Source organism: Culex pipiens, chromosome 3 (genome assembly GCF_016801865.2).
Source record: "Culex pipiens pallens isolate TS chromosome 3, TS_CPP_V2, whole genome shotgun sequence".
Taxonomy (NCBI): Eukaryota; Metazoa; Arthropoda; class Insecta; order Diptera; family Culicidae; genus Culex; species Culex pipiens.
This window is the reverse complement of record NC_068939.1, coordinates 15,957,835-15,976,277: the sequence shown is the minus strand read 5'-3', so window position 1 is coordinate 15,976,277 and position 18,443 is coordinate 15,957,835. Positions and strand designations below refer to the sequence as shown.

At 34.8% G+C, this 18,443-nt stretch overlaps 4 protein-coding genes across 4 annotated transcripts in view; 3 read left to right on the top strand and 1 right to left on the bottom strand.

Moving 5' to 3' along the window:
* The first annotated feature begins 4,461 nt into the window (after positions 1 to 4,461).
* On the top strand, positions 4,462 to 5,569 carry LOC120418018 (probable small nuclear ribonucleoprotein Sm D1). The gene is made up of 3 exons (XM_039580261.2): positions 4,462 to 4,620; positions 4,772 to 5,079; positions 5,212 to 5,569. The coding sequence occupies exons 1-3, from the start codon at positions 4,607 to 4,609 to the stop codon at positions 5,268 to 5,270; spliced, it is 381 nt and encodes a 126-aa protein (XP_039436195.1). The 5' UTR covers positions 4,462 to 4,606; the 3' UTR covers positions 5,271 to 5,569.
* Positions 5,547 to 6,121, bottom strand: LOC120418019 (uncharacterized). Its single transcript, XM_039580262.2, has 2 exons — positions 5,962 to 6,121; positions 5,547 to 5,892 (listed from the first exon to the last, which is right to left on the bottom strand). Exons 1-2 carry the CDS (start codon positions 5,989 to 5,991, stop codon positions 5,623 to 5,625), a joined length of 300 nt encoding a protein of 99 aa, XP_039436196.1. The 5' UTR covers positions 5,992 to 6,121; the 3' UTR covers positions 5,547 to 5,622.
* Positions 6,122 to 10,683: 4,562 nt separating this feature from the next.
* LOC120418039 (neurocalcin homolog) overlaps positions 10,684 to 18,443 on the top strand; it is a 328,306-nt gene continuing 320,546 nt past the window's right edge. Inside the window, exon 1 of the mRNA XM_039580285.2 lies at positions 10,684 to 11,422. The gene's annotated coding sequence lies outside the window, so the exon portion shown is untranslated. The remainder of the gene's footprint in view (positions 11,423 to 18,443) is intronic.
* Positions 16,147 to 18,443, top strand: part of LOC120418038 (neuronal calcium sensor 2) — a 280,465-nt gene continuing 278,168 nt past the window's right edge. The window contains exon 1 of the mRNA XM_052710711.1: positions 16,147 to 16,168. The gene's annotated coding sequence lies outside the window, so the exon portion shown is untranslated. The remainder of the gene's footprint in view (positions 16,169 to 18,443) is intronic.

The following is an 18,443-nucleotide window of genomic DNA, read 5'->3' as shown; positions in this document are numbered from 1 at the left end:
TTAAAAAGTTTGAACTTTCTACGAAAATTCACCAACGCGAACTTTTAATCCAACGAACGATCTTTTTTAAATTTAGAGTATTTTTTCTTTGTGTGTATGATCCCTAAACTACGCTAAAATTATGTAGAATTTTAAAATCCAAGATGGCGGCTAAAATGGCGGTGATGCAATATTGATAAAATGCATTTTGTTTTTTAAAAGGCAATCAACAACTCAAGTTCGTGATTCAATTATCCGAAGCCCCATACAAACCTTCCGATAATCAAACTTCGGAAATCGAAACTTCGGATAATCGAGGCTGAAAAAATGAATTTTAAAATATTGAATTCTCTGTTTTTTTAATTTTTGAATATTTGAATATTTGAATATTTGAATATTTGAATATTTGAATATTTGAATATTTGAATATTTGAATATTTGAATTTTTGAATTTTTGAATTTTTGAATTTTTGAATTTTTGAATTTTTGAATTTTTGGATTTTTGAATTTTTGAATTTTTGAATTTTTGAATTTTTGAATTTTTGAATTTTTAAATTTTTAAATTTTATATTTTTAAATTTTTGAATTTTTGAATTTTTGAATTTTTGAATTTTTGAATTTTTGAATTTTTGAATTTTTGAATTTTTGAATTTTTGAATTTTTGAATTTTTGAATTTTTGAATTTTTGAATTTTTGAATTTTTGAATTTTTGAATTTTTGAATTTTTGAATTTTTGAATTTTTGAATTTTTGAATTTTTGAATTTTTGAATTTTTGAATTTTTGAATTTTTGAATTTTTGAATTTTTGAATTTTTGAATTTTTGAATTTTTGAATTTTTGAATTTTTGAATTTTTGAATTTTTTAATTTTTGAATTTTTGAATTTTTGAATTTTTGAATTTTTGAATTTTTGAATTTTTGAATTTTTGAATTTTTGAATTTTTGAATTTTTGAATTTTTGAATTTTTGAATTTTTGAATTTTTGAATTTTTGAATTTTTGAATTTTTGAATTTTTGAATTTTTGAATTTTTGAATTTTTGAATTTTTGAATTTTTGAATTTTTGAATTTTTGAATTTTTGAATTTTTGAATTTTTGAATTTTTGAATTTTTGAATTTTTGAATTTTTGAATTTTTGAATTTTTGAATTTTTGAATTTTTGAATTTTTGAATTTTTGAATTTTTGAATTTTTGAATTTTTGAATTTTTGAATTTTTGAATTTTTGAATTTTTGAATTTTTGAATTTTTAAATTTTTAAATTTTTGAATTTTTGAATTTTTGAATTTTTGAATTTTTGAATTTTTGAATTTTTGAATTTTTGAATTTTTGAATTTTTGAATTTTTGAATTTTTGAATTTTTGAATTTTTGAATTTTTGAATTTTTGAATTTTTGAATTTTTGAATTTTTGAATTTTTGAATTTTTGAATTTTTGAATTTTTGAATTTTTGAATTTTTGAATTTTTGAATTTTTGAATTTTTGAATTTTTGAATTTTTGAATTTTTGAATTTTTGAATTTTTGAATTTTTGAATTTTTGAATTTTTGAATTTTTGAATTTTTGAATTTTTGAATTTTTGAATTTTTGAATTTTTGAATTTTTGAATTTTTGAATTTTTGAATTTTTGAATTTTTGAATTTTTGAATTTTTGAATTTTTGAATTTTTGAATTTTTGAATTTTTGAATTTTTGAATTTTTGAATTTTTGAATTTTTGAATTTTTGAATTTTTGAATTTTTGAATTTTGAATTTTTGAATTTTTGAATTTTTGAATTTTTGAATTTTTGAATTTTTGAATTTTTGAATTTTTGAATTTTTGAATTTTTGAATTTTTGAATTTTTGAATTTTTGAATTTTTGAATTTTTGAATTTTTGAATTTTTGAATTTTTGAATTTTTGAATTTTTGAATTTTTGAATTTTTGAATTTTTGAATTTTTGAATTTTTGAATTTTTGAATTTTTGAATTTTTGAATTTTTGAATTTTTGAATTTTTGAATTTTTGAATTTTTGAATTTTTGAATTTTTGAATTTTTGAATTTTTGAATTTTTGAATTTTTGAATTTTTGAATTTTTGAATTTTTGAATTTTTGAATTTTTGAATTTTTGAATTTTTGAATTTTTGAATTTTTGAATTTTTGAATTTTTGAATTTTTGAATTTTTGAATTTTTGAATTTTTGAATTTTTGAATTTTTGAATTTTTGAATTTTTGAATTTTTGAATTTTTGAATTTTTGAATTTTTGAATTTTTGAATTTTTGAATTTTTGAATTTTTGAATTTTTGAATTTTTGAATTTTTGAATTTTTGAATTTTTGAATTTTTGAATTTTTGAATTTTTGAATTTTTGAATTTTTGAATTTTTGAATTTTTGAATTTTTGAATTTTTGAATTTTTGAATTTTTGAATTTTTGAATTTTTGAATTTTTGAATTTTTGAATTTTTGAATTTTTGAATTTTTGAATTTTTGAATTTTTGAATTTTTGAATTTTTGAATTTTTGAATTTTTGAATTTTTGAATTTTTGAATTTTTGAATTTTTGAATTTTTGAATTTTTGAATTTTTGAATTTTTGAATTTTTGAATTTTTGAATTTTTGAATTTTTGAATTTTTGAATTTTTGAATTTTTGAATTTTTGAATTTTTGAATTTTTGAATTTTTGAATTTTTGAATTTTTGAATTTTTGAATTTTTGAATTTTTGAATTTTTGAATTTTTGAATTTTTGAATTTTTGAATTTTTGAATTTTTGAATTTTTGAATTTTTGAATTTTTGAATTTTTGAATTTTTGAATTTTTGAATTTTTGAATTTTTGAATTTTTGAATTTTTGAATTTTTGAATTTTTGAATTTTTGAATTTTTGAATTTTTGAATTTTTGAATTTTTGAATTTTTGAATTTTTGAATTTTTGAATTTTTGAATTTTTGAATTTTGAATTTTTGAATTTTTGAATTTTTGAATTTTTGAATTTTTGAATTTTTGAATTTTTGAATTTTTGAATTTTTGAATTTTTGAATTTTTGAATTTTTGAATTTTTGAATTTTTGAATTTTTGAATTTTTAAATTTTTGAATTTTTGAATTTTTGAATTTGTTGGGTATCAGAAAATGTCGGGTATCAGAAAATGAGTACCCGACAGGTACCAACACTTTTTTTGTTCTTCAGATGAACTTGAGATCAAATTTGATACATACCTGCTTTGCTACGCGCGGTGGGACACTCGGGGGCAAACTCAAGAGCAAATTTGGTGAGACATTTTTGAAAAATGAAATTCTTTGAAATTTTCAATAGGATTAAAAAGTTGAATAAACTTCAAGCATTTCTAAGCATGAATCAACACACAATTATTGATTTTGAAGGTAAACGAGAGCAAAAAATGATAAAAACCCATATTTGCCCCCCGCGTTGGGCTTGTTTCGGTGGCAAATTTGTTACCCTAGCAGTGGGGATGATGGAGTTTTTTCAAGGTGGCAAATTTGATCTCGGTATTCATAAGCCGGATGCAAATTTGATTTGCACTCCAACGCTGCAGATGCCCTTAGTTTAGAAAAAAGGAAAGAAAAAGTCGATACATCGGGATCACTCTTTCTACACGTAGCTCTCTCACACTACCATAAGTTTGTTCTGATAGAGTGCGCCGTGTAAAAAGTTACAATTGGGTCCTAAAATGAAGCTTAGATTGCTGATATTATTGTTTACAGCGATAAAGCTTATTTTTCTGAGTACAATGACTCTTTGTACGACCACAAAGAGTTTAAAATGGATTTTCAAATCAATTTTGAAAAATTAACCTCGCGGTCCTTCTTGACAGAAAAGTTCCTACTTGACAGCTCGTTCCAAGGGGACCATAGTTGATCCATCGAAAAAATGTTGTCTCGTCAATATTTTTTTTGCATTAAAATGAAAAAAAGTGATTAGAAATGGTTTTTAATCGTGTTTTTTACACGGTTTTTTACCGTTCTACATAAGAATTGACATAGGGCTTTAGTACCCAATTGGGTCCTAAAATGAAGCTTAGATTGCTGATATTATTGTTTACAGCGATAAAGCTTATTTTTCTAAGTACAATGACCCTTTGTACGACCACAAAGAGTTTAAAATGGATTTTTAAATCAATTTTGAAAAATTAACCTCGCGGTCCTTCTTGACAGAAAAGTTCCTACTTGACAGCTCGTTCCAAGGGGACCATAGTTGATTCATCGAAAAAATGTTGTCTTGTCAAAAAAAAATTGCATTAAAATGAAAAAAAGTGATCTGAAATTGTTTTTAATTGTGTTTTTTATCGTTATACATAAAAATTGACATAGGGCTTTAGTACCCAATTCGTTCCATTTAACTTTAACTTTGTCAAACCAAGCAGGTTCAGGTCTCAATTGATCAAACTACTGATGTAGCACTTTAGGGCCCATTTTCTCGCAAATTTAACAAATTTTGTTCTGATTAGACTTTCACAGAGATCTGGCAACCCTGCCTTTCCCATCGTTTGACAGTTCGACTGCGGCATCGCGGCTGTGTTTATCAAAGCGCGAGCAAACAAAAAAAAAGTTTGGACGAGCCATTTCGCGGCCGAAATCGTTTGCAAAATTTGCAAATAAATTGTATTTAACTAGCTGCTAAACACCACACAACTGCCACCATGAAATTAGTCAGGTAAGTACGCGTAATTTTCACTGGTTTGAGGTTGAATTTAGTCGATTTTTGATTGCGGGACGCTTCACCCCTCGAACAAGTTGCGTCCTTAACCTCAAAAAGCTGCCGGATCTAACCCGAGGGGTTTCTCTCTGCTTCCCCGCTGTTGCAGGTTCCTGATGAAGCTGAGCCACGAGACGGTGACGATCGAGCTGAAGAACGGAACCCAGGTGCACGGCACCATCACCGGCGTGGACGTGGCCATGAACACCCACCTGAAGGCGGTCAAAATGACCATCAAAAACCGGGACCCGGTCCAGCTCGACTCGCTCAGCATTCGCGGCAACAACATCCGCTACTACATCCTGCCGGACAGTTTGCCCCTCGAGACGCTGCTGATTGACGATGCGCCCAAAACGCGCGCCAAGAAGCGGGACTCGAACCGGGGCGGGCAGCGCGGCCGGGGCAGGGGCACGCGGGGTGAGTTGGCCAATTTCATTAGCGAAATTATTTTGCAAAAATTTAAATAGTTCAGATTCGATTTTTCGGCTAAAAGTTGAAATAGAAAAAAAATAAGTAGCTGTTGCAGAAATAACTCATATTTCTTTTCAGGTGGCCGCGGTGGACCCAGAGGCGGACGTGGAGGTCCACGAGGTCGTGGTCGGCGTTAAGAAGAGCCCCCAAATGTTTCCTCTTCCCGGGGAAATCCCATCTTGTGTGGTGTGTTGCGCGGAACGAGTGGACTCTTCGTGCGCGATGTGTTTGATAATTCTACATTTTGAACTAAGTGAATATTACTTTCAACTTCAACCCCTTACTTAGCACGTAAGAAACATTTTCAACCCAATTGCTTTTGAAGTTCACAATTGACCCCATAGCGCCCCCTCCCCCTCATCCAAGTGAATTAAATTGGAGGATTTACAAATAAAAGTCTATGGTAAGAGAAATAAGTGTAAAAAAAATCACAAAATATTGTCTTTATTCGTTTCAATGTTTGTAAAGAAAAATTCCCTTAAATTAACACTAAGCACCATTGGTAAGCAGCACGTAAATGCCGTAAATTAGAAAGCAAACGAAGAACAAACAGGCAGCGATCGCGAAGGACTTGGAATTTTCCTTGTGAAGTTTGTGCAGCTTTTGCTCGTTGTCCTCGAGCAGTTTCTTGATCGCGACCAGCTCTTCCACCTCGGGCCGGTCGTACGCGTCCTCGCCCGGTCCCGCATCGATGAGGCGTCGTTCCACGCGTTTAATCCGCTCGCGCAAACTGGCGATTGTCTCGTTGGAGGTTTCGATCTTGAAATCAGGAAAGGAGAAAGTTTAGAAGGACGTTGATCTGTTTTCTGGAATTTGTTAACTCCTTACCTGTTTCTGGATTGGGCATGGCTTTGCCATCGTCGATGAATATTCTAAATAAATTTACGTTACAGTATAGTAAGAAATTGCTTGGAATGTCCTGAAATCGACTATTTTCCCGATTCTTCGTGAAATTCGGAAGCTCGAGATTTGTATTTATTTACGAAAGCATTCATCTGTCAGTTGACCCCTGCGACTGAAGATCACGCTTCGGCAGGGTTGCCACATTTGATTCTGTATTTTTGATGGTCAAAAATCTGTATATCTGTATCAGGGGGACGAAAATCTGTATTTGGAATCTGTATTGACATTTTTAAACAATTTTTCAAAAAACAAAATATTTTTAATTGTTTTTTAATGGATAGAAATGCTATACAATCTAAAATGTAATGTTTGGGCTCATCCAGCAATTGAAAAAAATATTTAAAGAATTAAAATTATTTAATTTTAATAAAAAATCGGGAAAATCTGTACATCTGTATGTTTTTCTTAAAATCTGTATTTCTTTATATACAGATTCTGTATGACCTCATCACCTCAAAAATCTGTAAAATACAGATAAATCTGTATTTGTGGCAACCCTGCGCTTCGGATACGACCTTGCACTGTAACTGAAAATCGCACTTTGCTGAGTTCGTTTTCGCACTTTTTCATACGATTTTTTCAGTTCAACTGCGATTACACTTTTTTGTGTAATCGCAGTCGAACTGAAAAAATCGTATGAAAAAGTGCGAACACGAACTCAGCAAAGTGCGATTTTCAGTTACAGTGTGGATAACGAAACGGACTTTAAAAAACACGTTTTACAAATTGTGTTCTATTTCATTTAATAGAGTCATACTATTAATAGTCATGCTATGAAGCAAAAGCCACATTTTTTCTTGATTTGAAATTTTTATTTTTTGATTGTATGAAACTTTGTAACTTTTTTTTAATTTTTTAATCCGACTGAAACTTTTTGGTGCCTTCAGTATGCCCAAAGAAACCATTTTGCATCATAAGTTTGTCCATATAATTTTCCATACAAATTTGGCAGCTATCCATACAAAAATGATGAATGAAAATTCAAAAATCTGTATCTTTTGAAGGAATTTTTCGATCGATTTGGTGTCTTTGGCAGAGTTGTAGGTATGGATATGGACTATACTGAAAAAAAAAATTATACAAGGTAAAAATTTTTTGGTGATTTTTTATTTAACTTTTTGTCACTAAAACTTGATTTGCAAAAAAACACTATTTTTAATTTTTTCAGTTTTTGATATGTTTTAGAGGACATCAAATGCCAACTTTTCAGAAAATTCCAGGTTGTGAAAAAAATCTTTGACCGAGTAATCAATATTTTAAACAACACCGATTTTTTCAAAAAATCAAAATATTGGTCGCAAAAATTGTTCAACTTTATTGTTCGCTGTAAAATCAAATTTGCAATCAAAAAGTACTTTAGTGCAATTAAGATAAAGTTAGTTCACCGTTTTCAAGTTAAAGTCATTTTTAGGTAACTTTTTGTAAAAAAACAGTCACAGTTTTTCATTTTTTAATATTAGTGCACATTTTTGCCCACTTTTGAAAAAATATTTTGAAAGCTGAGAAAATTCTCTACATTTTGCGTTTTTAGAACTTTGTCGATACGACCCTTAGTTGCTGAGATAATGCCATGCAAGTATTTTAAAACGAGAAAATTAATGTTTTCTAAGTCCCACGCAACAACACACCATTTTCTAATGTAGATATCTTAGCAACTAATGGTCCGATTTTCAATGGTTAAAATATGAAACATTCGTTAAATTTTCGGATCTTTTCGAAAAAATATTTTCAATATTTTTAAATCAAGACTAATATTTTAAAAAGGCGTAATATTGTATATTTGGCCCTTTTGAAATGTTAGTCTTGATTTAAAATTTTTGAAAATATAGTTTTTTTTTCAATTGTCAATTTTTAAAAAAAGTTACCTAAAAATGGCCTTAACTTGAAAGGCACCGTTATATGGAAAACTAATCAAAATTTCACTGAAGTACTTTTTGATTACAAATTTGATTTTACATCGAAAAATGAAGTTGAAAAATTTTTGCGAGCAATATTTCGATCTACTGAAAAATCAGAATTGATAAAAAAAAATAAAACTCGGTCAAAGATTTTTTGCACAACCTGGAAATTTATGAAAAGTTAGCATTTGATGTCCTCTAAAACATATAAACAAAATAAAAATAGTGTTTTTTTTTGCAAATCAAGTTTTAGAGACAAAGCTGGACGTTTGTTTGCATCAGGTTTCCTATCTCTTTCTAGCAAAAGTTTTTTGTCAGGAGACTTCTAGCTGGTTTTTTGACTGGCTGCCCGATATGTCAGCCAACATACTTCGCAGGGCTGTGACAGCTACAGCTCGATCATTTGGTACGTTCGTTTGATGCCTAGTGCCACACTGAGTGCCGCACTCAGAGCTGTCAAAGTATTTCTTTGAAGAAACTCGCGCTAGTTCCACACGAGTTTCGCCGCCATCTTGGAACTGAAACTCTAGTGCCGCACTCGATATTTTTTCAGTTTCATGCGAGTTCCACGCGCACTGACAAATGACGTTCGATTGAACCAAAACTGACACCGACGAGTGCGGCACTCAGTGCCGCACCGGCTCGTCAAACGAACGTACCAATTGTTTGCATCAGTACACTGTGACAACGAGTTCGTCATTTTTAAGTTAAATTATATTTTTTTCACTGGGCCTAGAAAGCCTTATTCCATATGTAAAAAATGCTGCATTTTTCTCTCCAAACACGTCTCCAAAAAAATCCAAAAAACTACAAAATTTTCATGAAAATAGAAGTCTAATTAACAGAAAACAATGTAAAATTAATTTTTCTGCATTGATAATAATATTTAGCATGTTTGGGCTTGTTTAAAAATGTTTTGAATTTTTATAAAATTCCAATTTACAGTACCGGAAAAAAATATTTTTCGCAAAAAATAAAATTTTCGCCAATGCCCAAGCCAATGCCTGTTATTACTTAGATGATAAATAGTAAATTTTCATGATATCACTATATTTTGTGTGGACATTTTTTAACAATGGTTTATCAGTTTTTAAAAACTTGTATGTATTTATTTCACATTAAAATATGTTGTTGCAGCAATTCGTAATTTTTCCATACTAAAAATCCATATGGTACACTTACCCCATCTAAACAAGATTTTTTAAAAGCTCTCTTTATAATAGGTGCAAGTCATTGGTAGGGACAATACTGATTTAGGAAAAATAGCATTTTGATAAAATGAGCCTTAAAACGTACCCAAAGCCTTATTTTGTACTAAGAAAAAAAAAAAAACAAAAAAATGGAAAAAAAACTTCATTCATTCTAACGCCCAGTGCCGTTTACGTCGTTTTGGCGGTTATGTGGTAGTAGAATCAGCTAATTGCATTGCTAGCAACAATTCCTCTCTCTGGAAATAATCAAAATTGTAAAAATTACTGCCGTACGAGCGATTGTTCCTCTTGCCTCATATGGTCGTCTTGCCCCACCTTCCCCTAACTTCTTTTGAAATCACCAACGTCTATATACCCAAGATTTATGATTAATGAATTTTTGAATCATGTATGCAATAAAAAAGTACTCTAGTGAAACTTTGATAAAATGCACCGTTAGCTTCAAAGAACTTTGTTGATACGACTCTTAGTTGCCGAGATATTGCCATGCAAAGATTTAAAAACAGGAAAATTGATGTTTTCTAAGTCTCACCCAAACAACCCACTATCTTCTAATTTTGATATCTCAGCAACTAGTGGTCCGATTATCAGTTTAAATCAATTAAATCATTTCAATAAAATCAATTAAATTATTTTTTGAATCAAGACTAGCATTTCAAAAGGGCCAAGTATTCAATATTAAGCCCTTTTGAAAAGTTAGTCTTGATTAAAAATAAAATAAAACATTGTTTTCGAAAAGATCGGAAAATTTCACGAATATTTCGTATTTTAACATTGAAAATCGGACCATTACTTGCTGAGACTACATTTACATTTTTCAATTTGAGAAATTCGAATTAACGAATCCGCTCTGGTCCTATAATATTTCTGATAGAAAATCAAGCTCTGTTAGAATTCTGCTAGAATCCTGCCATACCGCCGTGACTGGGGAAATCAATATTTTAAGTTCTAAAAAACGTGTTTTTCTTCCTCGATTTTAAGGGCTATTATTGAAGAAGGGGGAAATATTTGAAATTTTAAAATTCTGTTTAAAAATGTGCTGTGGTTATGTCTCAAGCATAACCGATATGACGAAGTACAAATAAAAATTACAGCTCTGCCGCTCGATATTCGACCGACTCCTGTTCAAAGTGTCACGCTTTGACAGCCCAAGCTCGAGCAATCTGACAACTATGCGCGAGAGCGAGAGCGCACTATAACAATAAATATTTCACGGTCGCGTCGCACTCACGTAGTGCGGGTTCGCCATGAGTGTGTGGGTGGCTCACTTGCACACACACCTACACAACAGAACGAAAGAGAACGAGCGAGATGGGGGAGGTAGTCGTCGACGGAGAGCGAGAGCAAATCGAGCAAGTCGTCGAAGCGACGTAAAGGAAAATAGATATCTTTGCCAGTCAGTAGGCCAAGCAAGGTTTTTCCTCGAGCAAGAGAGAAAGAGGGAGAGAGAAGGAGATTTCTTGGCAGGGCTCGTCGACGAATTGTGCCCTGGACGGATGATCGACGTTGACTGACTCTATAATAGAGTAGGACACCCCCATATAGAGGTTGTGGGTTGTGCAGCTGTGTGCGTGCGGGTGGTGTATATGTCTCTACACGACCGTACGGTCCATATTTCGAGGAACACGAGATTGTGTGTGCGCGGTTTTGTACAAGTGTCGCGGTCGCGAGCCAGTGTCGATTCGCGAGTTCTAATAAGAAGTGTGTGGCATCGAGCGCATAAAGGCAAGCAAGCAAAAAAGGGCAAAAACACAAATCCAACTCGATTTGGCCACCGTCGACGGGGTTTCGTGACTGAATCGTGAGAACCGTGAAGATTTCCAACTCGGAGTTGTGTCGTCGCGTCGCGTTTTCGTCAGGAACTAGGAACCAGGGAACAGTGGGCAGTGAAATTCTCCGTTTTGGTCTAGGCCTACTGAGCTAGGTGACAGTTCTCGCGCGAGGAAAGGGAAAATCCCGAGTGTGTCCAGGCAAAGAGTCCCATCCAAGCAACCGAGCGGAACCGTGTTTCCGGAGCACCTTTTTGGCGAAAACAGATCGGGCAAAATTTTGCAAATCCCCTCCCTGTCCGCTCCGCGCGCGTACGTTCTGCCAAAAACCGTCCGTCACCACCACCACCACCAGCCCCAGCAGTCTGGTATCGTGAAGAAAATACAGTGCAAGACGGTTCCAATCGGATTTTTGGGACCTCCAGTGAGTGTTTTCGTGCATCGCGAGCCTAGCGCTTCCAACAGGATTGGTCAAGGTTCCCGAGAGAGTGCATTGATATCGTTCAGGGTGAGGTGAAGATTTGGTCGCTGCAGCAGCTGGCTGGATTGTCGCCGATACAACGATTCGTGGAAAGAAGCGTGCGTCCACCGCCCGGATGACAGTGGTACCGGGAGATGACACGGGGTTTTCGAGGGGGGTGAAAAACATGTCGCAGTTTTTGGGGTTCGATTTGTGCGAACCCCGAAATGTTGCTGCTGCTGCTGCTGCCCAGCGAGGATAAAACAAGCGAAAAATCCGCAAATGTGTGTGCGAACGTGAGAGCGAGAGAGAGAGTGAGGGAGAAGGAGCTAGAATATGCTGCTGCTGCCAAAGCTGACTCTTGTTGTTGTTGTCTCTGGCGGAGTGATTAGGCCGGGCTGCCAGAATGGCGTGAAGGAAGGCTGTTTTGTTTTGTTTTGAATTGGATGAGAACATAATAGACCAGTAAAGCAGGAGTTCGTACACCTTGAATCAGTGTCAAGCACAAATTCAGAACATTCAGTTTGAGCAACGCAGAGGATTCCTGTATCAAGCACAAACTCAGAACATCCAGTTTGAGCCATGAAGAGGATTCCTGTATCAAGCACAAATTCAGAACATCTATTTTGAGCAATGCAGAGGAATCCTGTGTTAAGCACAAATTCAGAACATCTACTTTGAGCATCACAGAGGATTCCTGTGACAAGCACAAATTCAGAACATTCAGTTTGAGCAATGCAGAAAATTCCTGTGACAAGCACAAATTCAGAACATCCAGTTTGAGCAATGCAGAAGATTCCTGTGGCAAGCACAAATTCAGAACATCCAGTTTGAGCATTGCAGAGGATTCCTGCATCAAGCACAAATTCAGAACATTCAGTTTGAGCAATGCAGAAGATTCCTGTGGCAAGCACAAATTTAGAACATCCAGTTTGAGCAACGCAGAGGATTCCTGTATCAAGCACAAATTCAGAACATCCAGTTTGAGCAATGCCGAAGAATCCTGTATCAAGCAAAAATTCAGAACATTCAGTTTGAGCAATGCAAAGGAATCCTGTGTCAGGCACAAATTCAGAACTTCCAGTTTGAGCAATGCAGAAGATTCCTGTGGCAAGCACAAACTCAGAACATCCAGTTTGAGCAACGCAGAGGATTCCTGTATCAAGCACAAATTCAGAACTTCCAGTTTGAGCATTGCAGAAGATTCCTGTGGCAAGCACAAATTCAGAACTTCCAGTTTGAGCAACGCAGAGGATTTCTGTAACAAGCACAAATTCAGAACTTCCAGTTTGAGCAATGCAGAAGATTCCTGTGGCAAGCACAAACTCAGAACTTCCAGTTTGAGCAATGCAGAAGATTGCTGTGTCAAGCACAAATTCAGAACATTCAGTTTGAGCAACGCAGAGGATTCCTGTATCAAGCACAAATTCAGAACATCCAGTTTGAGCAATGTGAAGTCTCCAAATCACAAACAAACAAACCGGCTGTGATATTCTGGAGTTTAATCCAATATTAAAACTTTATTATTTATAATACAAACGGGAGACAGATGCTCCATCTTTATTGGTCCAACTCTGACTCACTTCCTTCACGCCAGCTGCGCACTACTACACTCGCAGTTCTACACGCTTCCAGCGGTTTACCTAAACTACACTAATATTTAGGAACCACAATGTTCAGGATGCCACACCGGCAACCCTGCCTGCGTACTGAGAACGCATCGGAACACACACACGCGGTGCGACCGAGTGAGACAGCGTGCGTTCGCACACACGTGTCCGCCGGAGAGAAAGATTCGCGTGTCGTGCGGAAGGTGTGAAAGAGATAAGCGTGCTCCTCCTCCTCCTCACCCTTTGGTTGCTCCTCAACGCACGACCGTCCGCGTGTTTTGGGGAGTACGAGATGTCGTACGAGAGTGGTCTTGTCCTTTTTAGGGGGAAAAGGGGAGCAACTTTTTGGCTTCTGGGTCTTCCCGGCTGGTTCCTCGCCGTTGGGCGGCCAAAATGCCAAAATGTCGCGCGCACAAGGGTAACGGGCAGTCGGCGGTTCCCGCTGGCCCAATCGGAGCGCGCGTACAAGATGATGTTGGCTCGATTCTATAATTATCAAAAAATTCGTGTTTTCTTTGGCGTTGATGCTTTTTTTCCTGTTTGTGTGTCCCCCGCGGCTGGGTCAGCAGCAGTAGCCGGTTGCATGACATCTCGTCCGCCGGGATTGTGTCCCCGGCTTGATCGAAAAAGGGGGGTTGGGGTAACGGGAAATGCGGGGGTGATCCGACGGAATGTCTCACGTGAATGTTCTCGTCGCGGGGCGAGATGAGTCAAGCCGTATATTTGTAGCAACTTTAAATCAACAGAGTTTAGCTTTAATTGAATTTGACAGACGTAGTCCTACGTCAAACGAGTTTTGAAAATGTTTCTTTTCACTCTCTTAAGGCAGGATGGGGTTAGAAAATGAAGAAAAGCGAAAGTAAGCCAATGAAAAACAGCTGATAGAAAGCTTAGGTAGTTAAGTAGTTCCAACCAAAACTCGGAAGAGAGCAGTGAGGTCACATCTAAAATCTGGCAACCAGTTTCTCAAACACGAGTGTGTCCTCAAAGTGGAAGAAATGTTGATTTATCGGATGTGCCGTTGTAGGGCGAAGGATTTGGCCTAGGTTACGCACTGTTTCCTGCATTGCGTTGTCCGGGTCGATACTTGGCAAAGGGCAGTTTTTATGTTGCCAGCAAACAGATGATCTAGTTTTTATTTTCTTTGGAAGGGATAAAATGCTAATAAATAATGCAGATCAGCTGTTATAGCTTTATATTTGTTTGTTTCGATTCCGAAGATGTAGTTCTACGTCAAATAAGTGTTGCCAGCTAATTTGAGATACTAATTTTTCGTCAGAACAATTTTACGACATAAGTTGTTCTTGAACAGTGATGCCAGTTTGACATTAAATGAAACTTTACCAATTTCACCGCTATCGATATTTAAAAGAACAGTGTTGCCAGTTCTTGAAAAGCAGAAAATGACCTATGAAGTGGCAAATTTGCGCAGTAATGGAACGTAGCTTCAATTGGTACAGTGTTGCCATCTTTCTGGACGTCTCATTTGACCAAATCTCTCGACCAATTACATTTCATCGCATCTTTGCTAACTTAATTACATCTTTCAACCCCACCAAATCTCTAGCAGCGGCAGCTGTCGAAGGGTACTTTGTAGGTTCTTAGCCCCCATTCCGCCAGCGACCAGCTGACCAATCGGTACCGAATCGATGCACCAGCTGCCACCAGCTTGTGTTATTCTAAATAGACGCAAATTTGCACATCGTGCAACTGCAGCCAGCCCAGTTATATTCTGCGACATGACGAGGTCGGCGCTGGCAGCCGGCCAAGATCGCACGAGAGAGAAACCTGCTAGAAGTGGTGCTATTCTTCGATTGCAATCGTCACTGGGGCACCCTCCCCGAAAGTGGATTATAAATTTAACACCGCCACGACGGGAAGAGATGAGCAAAATGTCGCATTTTCTTGCTGTCACTACTTCATTTGGGAAGGCACAGAGTTGTAAGATTTTTGGTTGATTTTATTGAAAATTCAAAATATACCGTCCTTGGAACTCAGTTTCCCATTAAAAAAATATTCAAACGTCAAAATTAAACAAAACATATTACTGGCAGCACTGTAAGCCGGCTAATTTATTCAAAGGAATTTAAAAATATTTGTAAATCCTAAACAAAAAGAAAGCATGCAGTTTTGGCAACCCCGTTATTAAAAAACACATTCTGATGTTTATACTATACAAAAAAAAAAAAAATACTGGCAGCACTGTTAACCTATAAAAATTGACAAATTTCTATAAATTTGTGATAATCATGATAATCAATCATAACAATGATTATATTTTTAAAACAAAAGGAATCGACATAAAATCTGCTCTGTAATATGCTGGCAACACTGCCAATATCCGCGGCATACTTTCGCCACCGAACATTCCCGGCTCTGGGGGTGCCGAACGCGGCCAATTAAAATTCTTGCGCCTGTCAACGGGGATAAAATTCGACGCGCGGCGCGGAAACCAAGCCGGAGGGCTCGTCGGGAGGGATTGATTTTGTTTGTTGAAGCGTTAAATGTACGGTAATTGCCAAAACTTGAACTGTCAAATTAGCGGACCGGTTTCCGCGGTACTCACATATCCTGGCGCAGAAAAGTCACAGGGGGCTATTCGAACTGGCAACACTGTAAGCGAAATTACCATCCAGGTTTTTAAGCGAAGATGGCGTTCGATTGGTGAACGTCCGAACTGTCAAAATCACGCAGTAGCACCAACATTAGAAAAAAAAATGTGGCCGTCATGCCATGGCACACTTTTTTCGCAATGTTGGTACCACTACGTGATTTTGACATTTCGGGCGTTCACCATTCGAACGCCATTTTCGCTTAAAAATCTGGATTGAGAAACAAACGCCTGAAAGTATGCTTCAAATCTAAACAAAAACGGCAAGCCAACGATTCTCGCTGCTCATTTCTGACAAGAGTTCAGCAAAATGTAAATCTAGGTTAGAAAATCTGTTAAGACAAGGAAAAACCTCCCCAAAAAAAGAAGAAAAATTACCCTAGTTTGCAGGCTGCAGGCAACCTTTCAACGCAAGTCGGCGTCGTCGTCATTTTTGCTGTCGAAAAAAGGAAAACGAAGTCATCATTTCGCGCGCTTCTCCGCCACGTGGGATCGTCGTCAATCGACGAGCCGGCGTTCAGCTGCCCTGCCGTTAAATGACCTGAAGGTGGCGGCCCAGAACTTCCGAGTAAGGTGAGTGACAAATTTTTTGTATATTTTTTCTTATTAGAATTTAAATATTGTTTATTTTATTTTTAAAATAAAAAAAATCATCATCAAAACACTTATAAATAATTCCGAATTAGATTATAAAAAATGATTTTCCTAACGTCACGACAACATGACAAGGCATGTTGGAAATAACACAAATGGCATGTCTGGACGCAGTTAAGGGAGCTTTTTGTTGGCACTCGGATTTGGTGTGATTCTTTAGTCAGTCAAGTTAGTATATTATGCTAATTTAAATTACACCTCGGACTTGTGTGATTTCTTAGTTTATCCACCTCATTTGTGACGAATAACTTTGTTAAAAACTAAAGATTTCTTTAGAGTTACTCGTCTTGTTTTTTAGTGAAATGGAAATTTTAATGTAATAAAAAATCTACTTCTAATTATTCTTAGATTAATCAAACTAACTTTATACTTAAATCACACTAGATACAAATTAAGCAAATAACGAATTTATTCAAAAGTAAGGTCTTTGCAAATATTTTTCAAAGTTTATGTCACCCCTTTCTCCAAAATTAGGCCGAAACGAGGGAGCAATAAACATGTTTGTCAGAAACTTGAAAATTAAGTCTAATCAATTGAAAACAATTTGAAAGCATTTTCCTGCGTTGATCAGCAATGTTTAGATTGTTTGTTATAAAATTCCTGTGTGCAGCGCGTCAAAAATTTCTTTTTTTTTCGTAAAAAAAAACTTTTTTTTCATTGCTTAGATATTTTGATTGCAAAACAATCCTGGGTGTAAAATTCGTTTTGAAATAGTTTTTTTTATTCCATTGTTGGAACTATGGATTGTAATTTAAATTCCAAAAACATTTTTTTTTTGGTCGCAGTCGAGGGAAAAGAAATTTAGATGCTAATTTTATATTAAATCTGTATTCTGAAACTTCAGTGATTTTTATAAAGAGAATTTTATAAAATAATAACTGGAAACAGGAAATGGCTATCTGTCGTTTTGGATTGCATTTACATTACCAGGTGATAGGCCAAAGAAAATGTTACTTCAAGTTTTTATTTGCCCCCATTCAAATTTTCCCTTAAAAGTCAGGAAGCATAATGATTAATAATTGCCAAAAAATATATTTTCATTAAATATTCTTTATATGGTTTGTAAATAATTTAGAATACATGATGAACCGTTTATTTATTCAGTTTTTTTTTTAATTCAAATGAGTGCCACTGAATCTTTTCAAAAGTATTGAATTTGGAAAAATACTTATTTATTTTTTTAAATATATTGTCATAAATTCATCAATATTTTGCTAAATGTTGACAGCATAGCACGTTTCCTGGAATTCTGATCGATTTGGTGTCTTCGGCGAAAATGTAGCTATTGAAAAAAGGTTCACGAAGAAAATTGCCATCTGATTTTTTAAATAACCTTGTTTGTTTAGTTATAATCGATTTCTTTAAATCCGTATTTATTATTTTGATTTTTTTAAATCTTTAATTGATTTTTTTTCGAAAATTGTCTACTAAAAAAAAGTTCAGAAAATTTCCTAAGAATTTTGAAATTGATCGGAAGAATTGAAAAAAAACTAACTTAATCCACCTATGTGGTTGGAGCCTTCCTCACTTATTACAACAATGGCTGATATGAAATTTCATCTCTTTCAGATACAAAAATTTCATCTCTTTTTTAGATCCGGAGTAAAAAAGTACATCAATATCACATAAGTGTACATATCTCAAGACAAGGTTGCCAGATCTCCAATGTTTTGAACTCGTCGGAAAGGTCTTTTCATAACCTAACCAACGATGGGTTGGGTAATGATCCGGACATGTATGTAACATTTAAGTGAGATCCGGCATCAAAAAAGTACATAAATATCACTTAAGTGGTCATAACTTGAGACAGGGTTGCCAGATCTCCAATGTTTTGAACTCGTTGGAAAGGTCTTTTCATAACCTAACCAACGATGGGTTGGGTAATGGATCCGGACATAGTTTACATACATTTAAGTGAGATCCGGCATCAAAAAAGTATATAAATATCTTTTAAGTGGTCATAACTTGAGACAGGGTTGCCACATCTTCAATGTATTAGACTCATTGGAAAGGTCTTTAGATTACCTAACCAACGATGGGTTGAATAATGGATCCGGACATAGTTTACATACATTTAAGTGAGATCCGGCATCAAAAAAGTACATAAATATCACTTAAGTGGTCATAACTTGAGACAGGGTTGCCAGATCTTCAATGTATTGGACTCATTAGAAAGGTCTTTTGATTACCTATC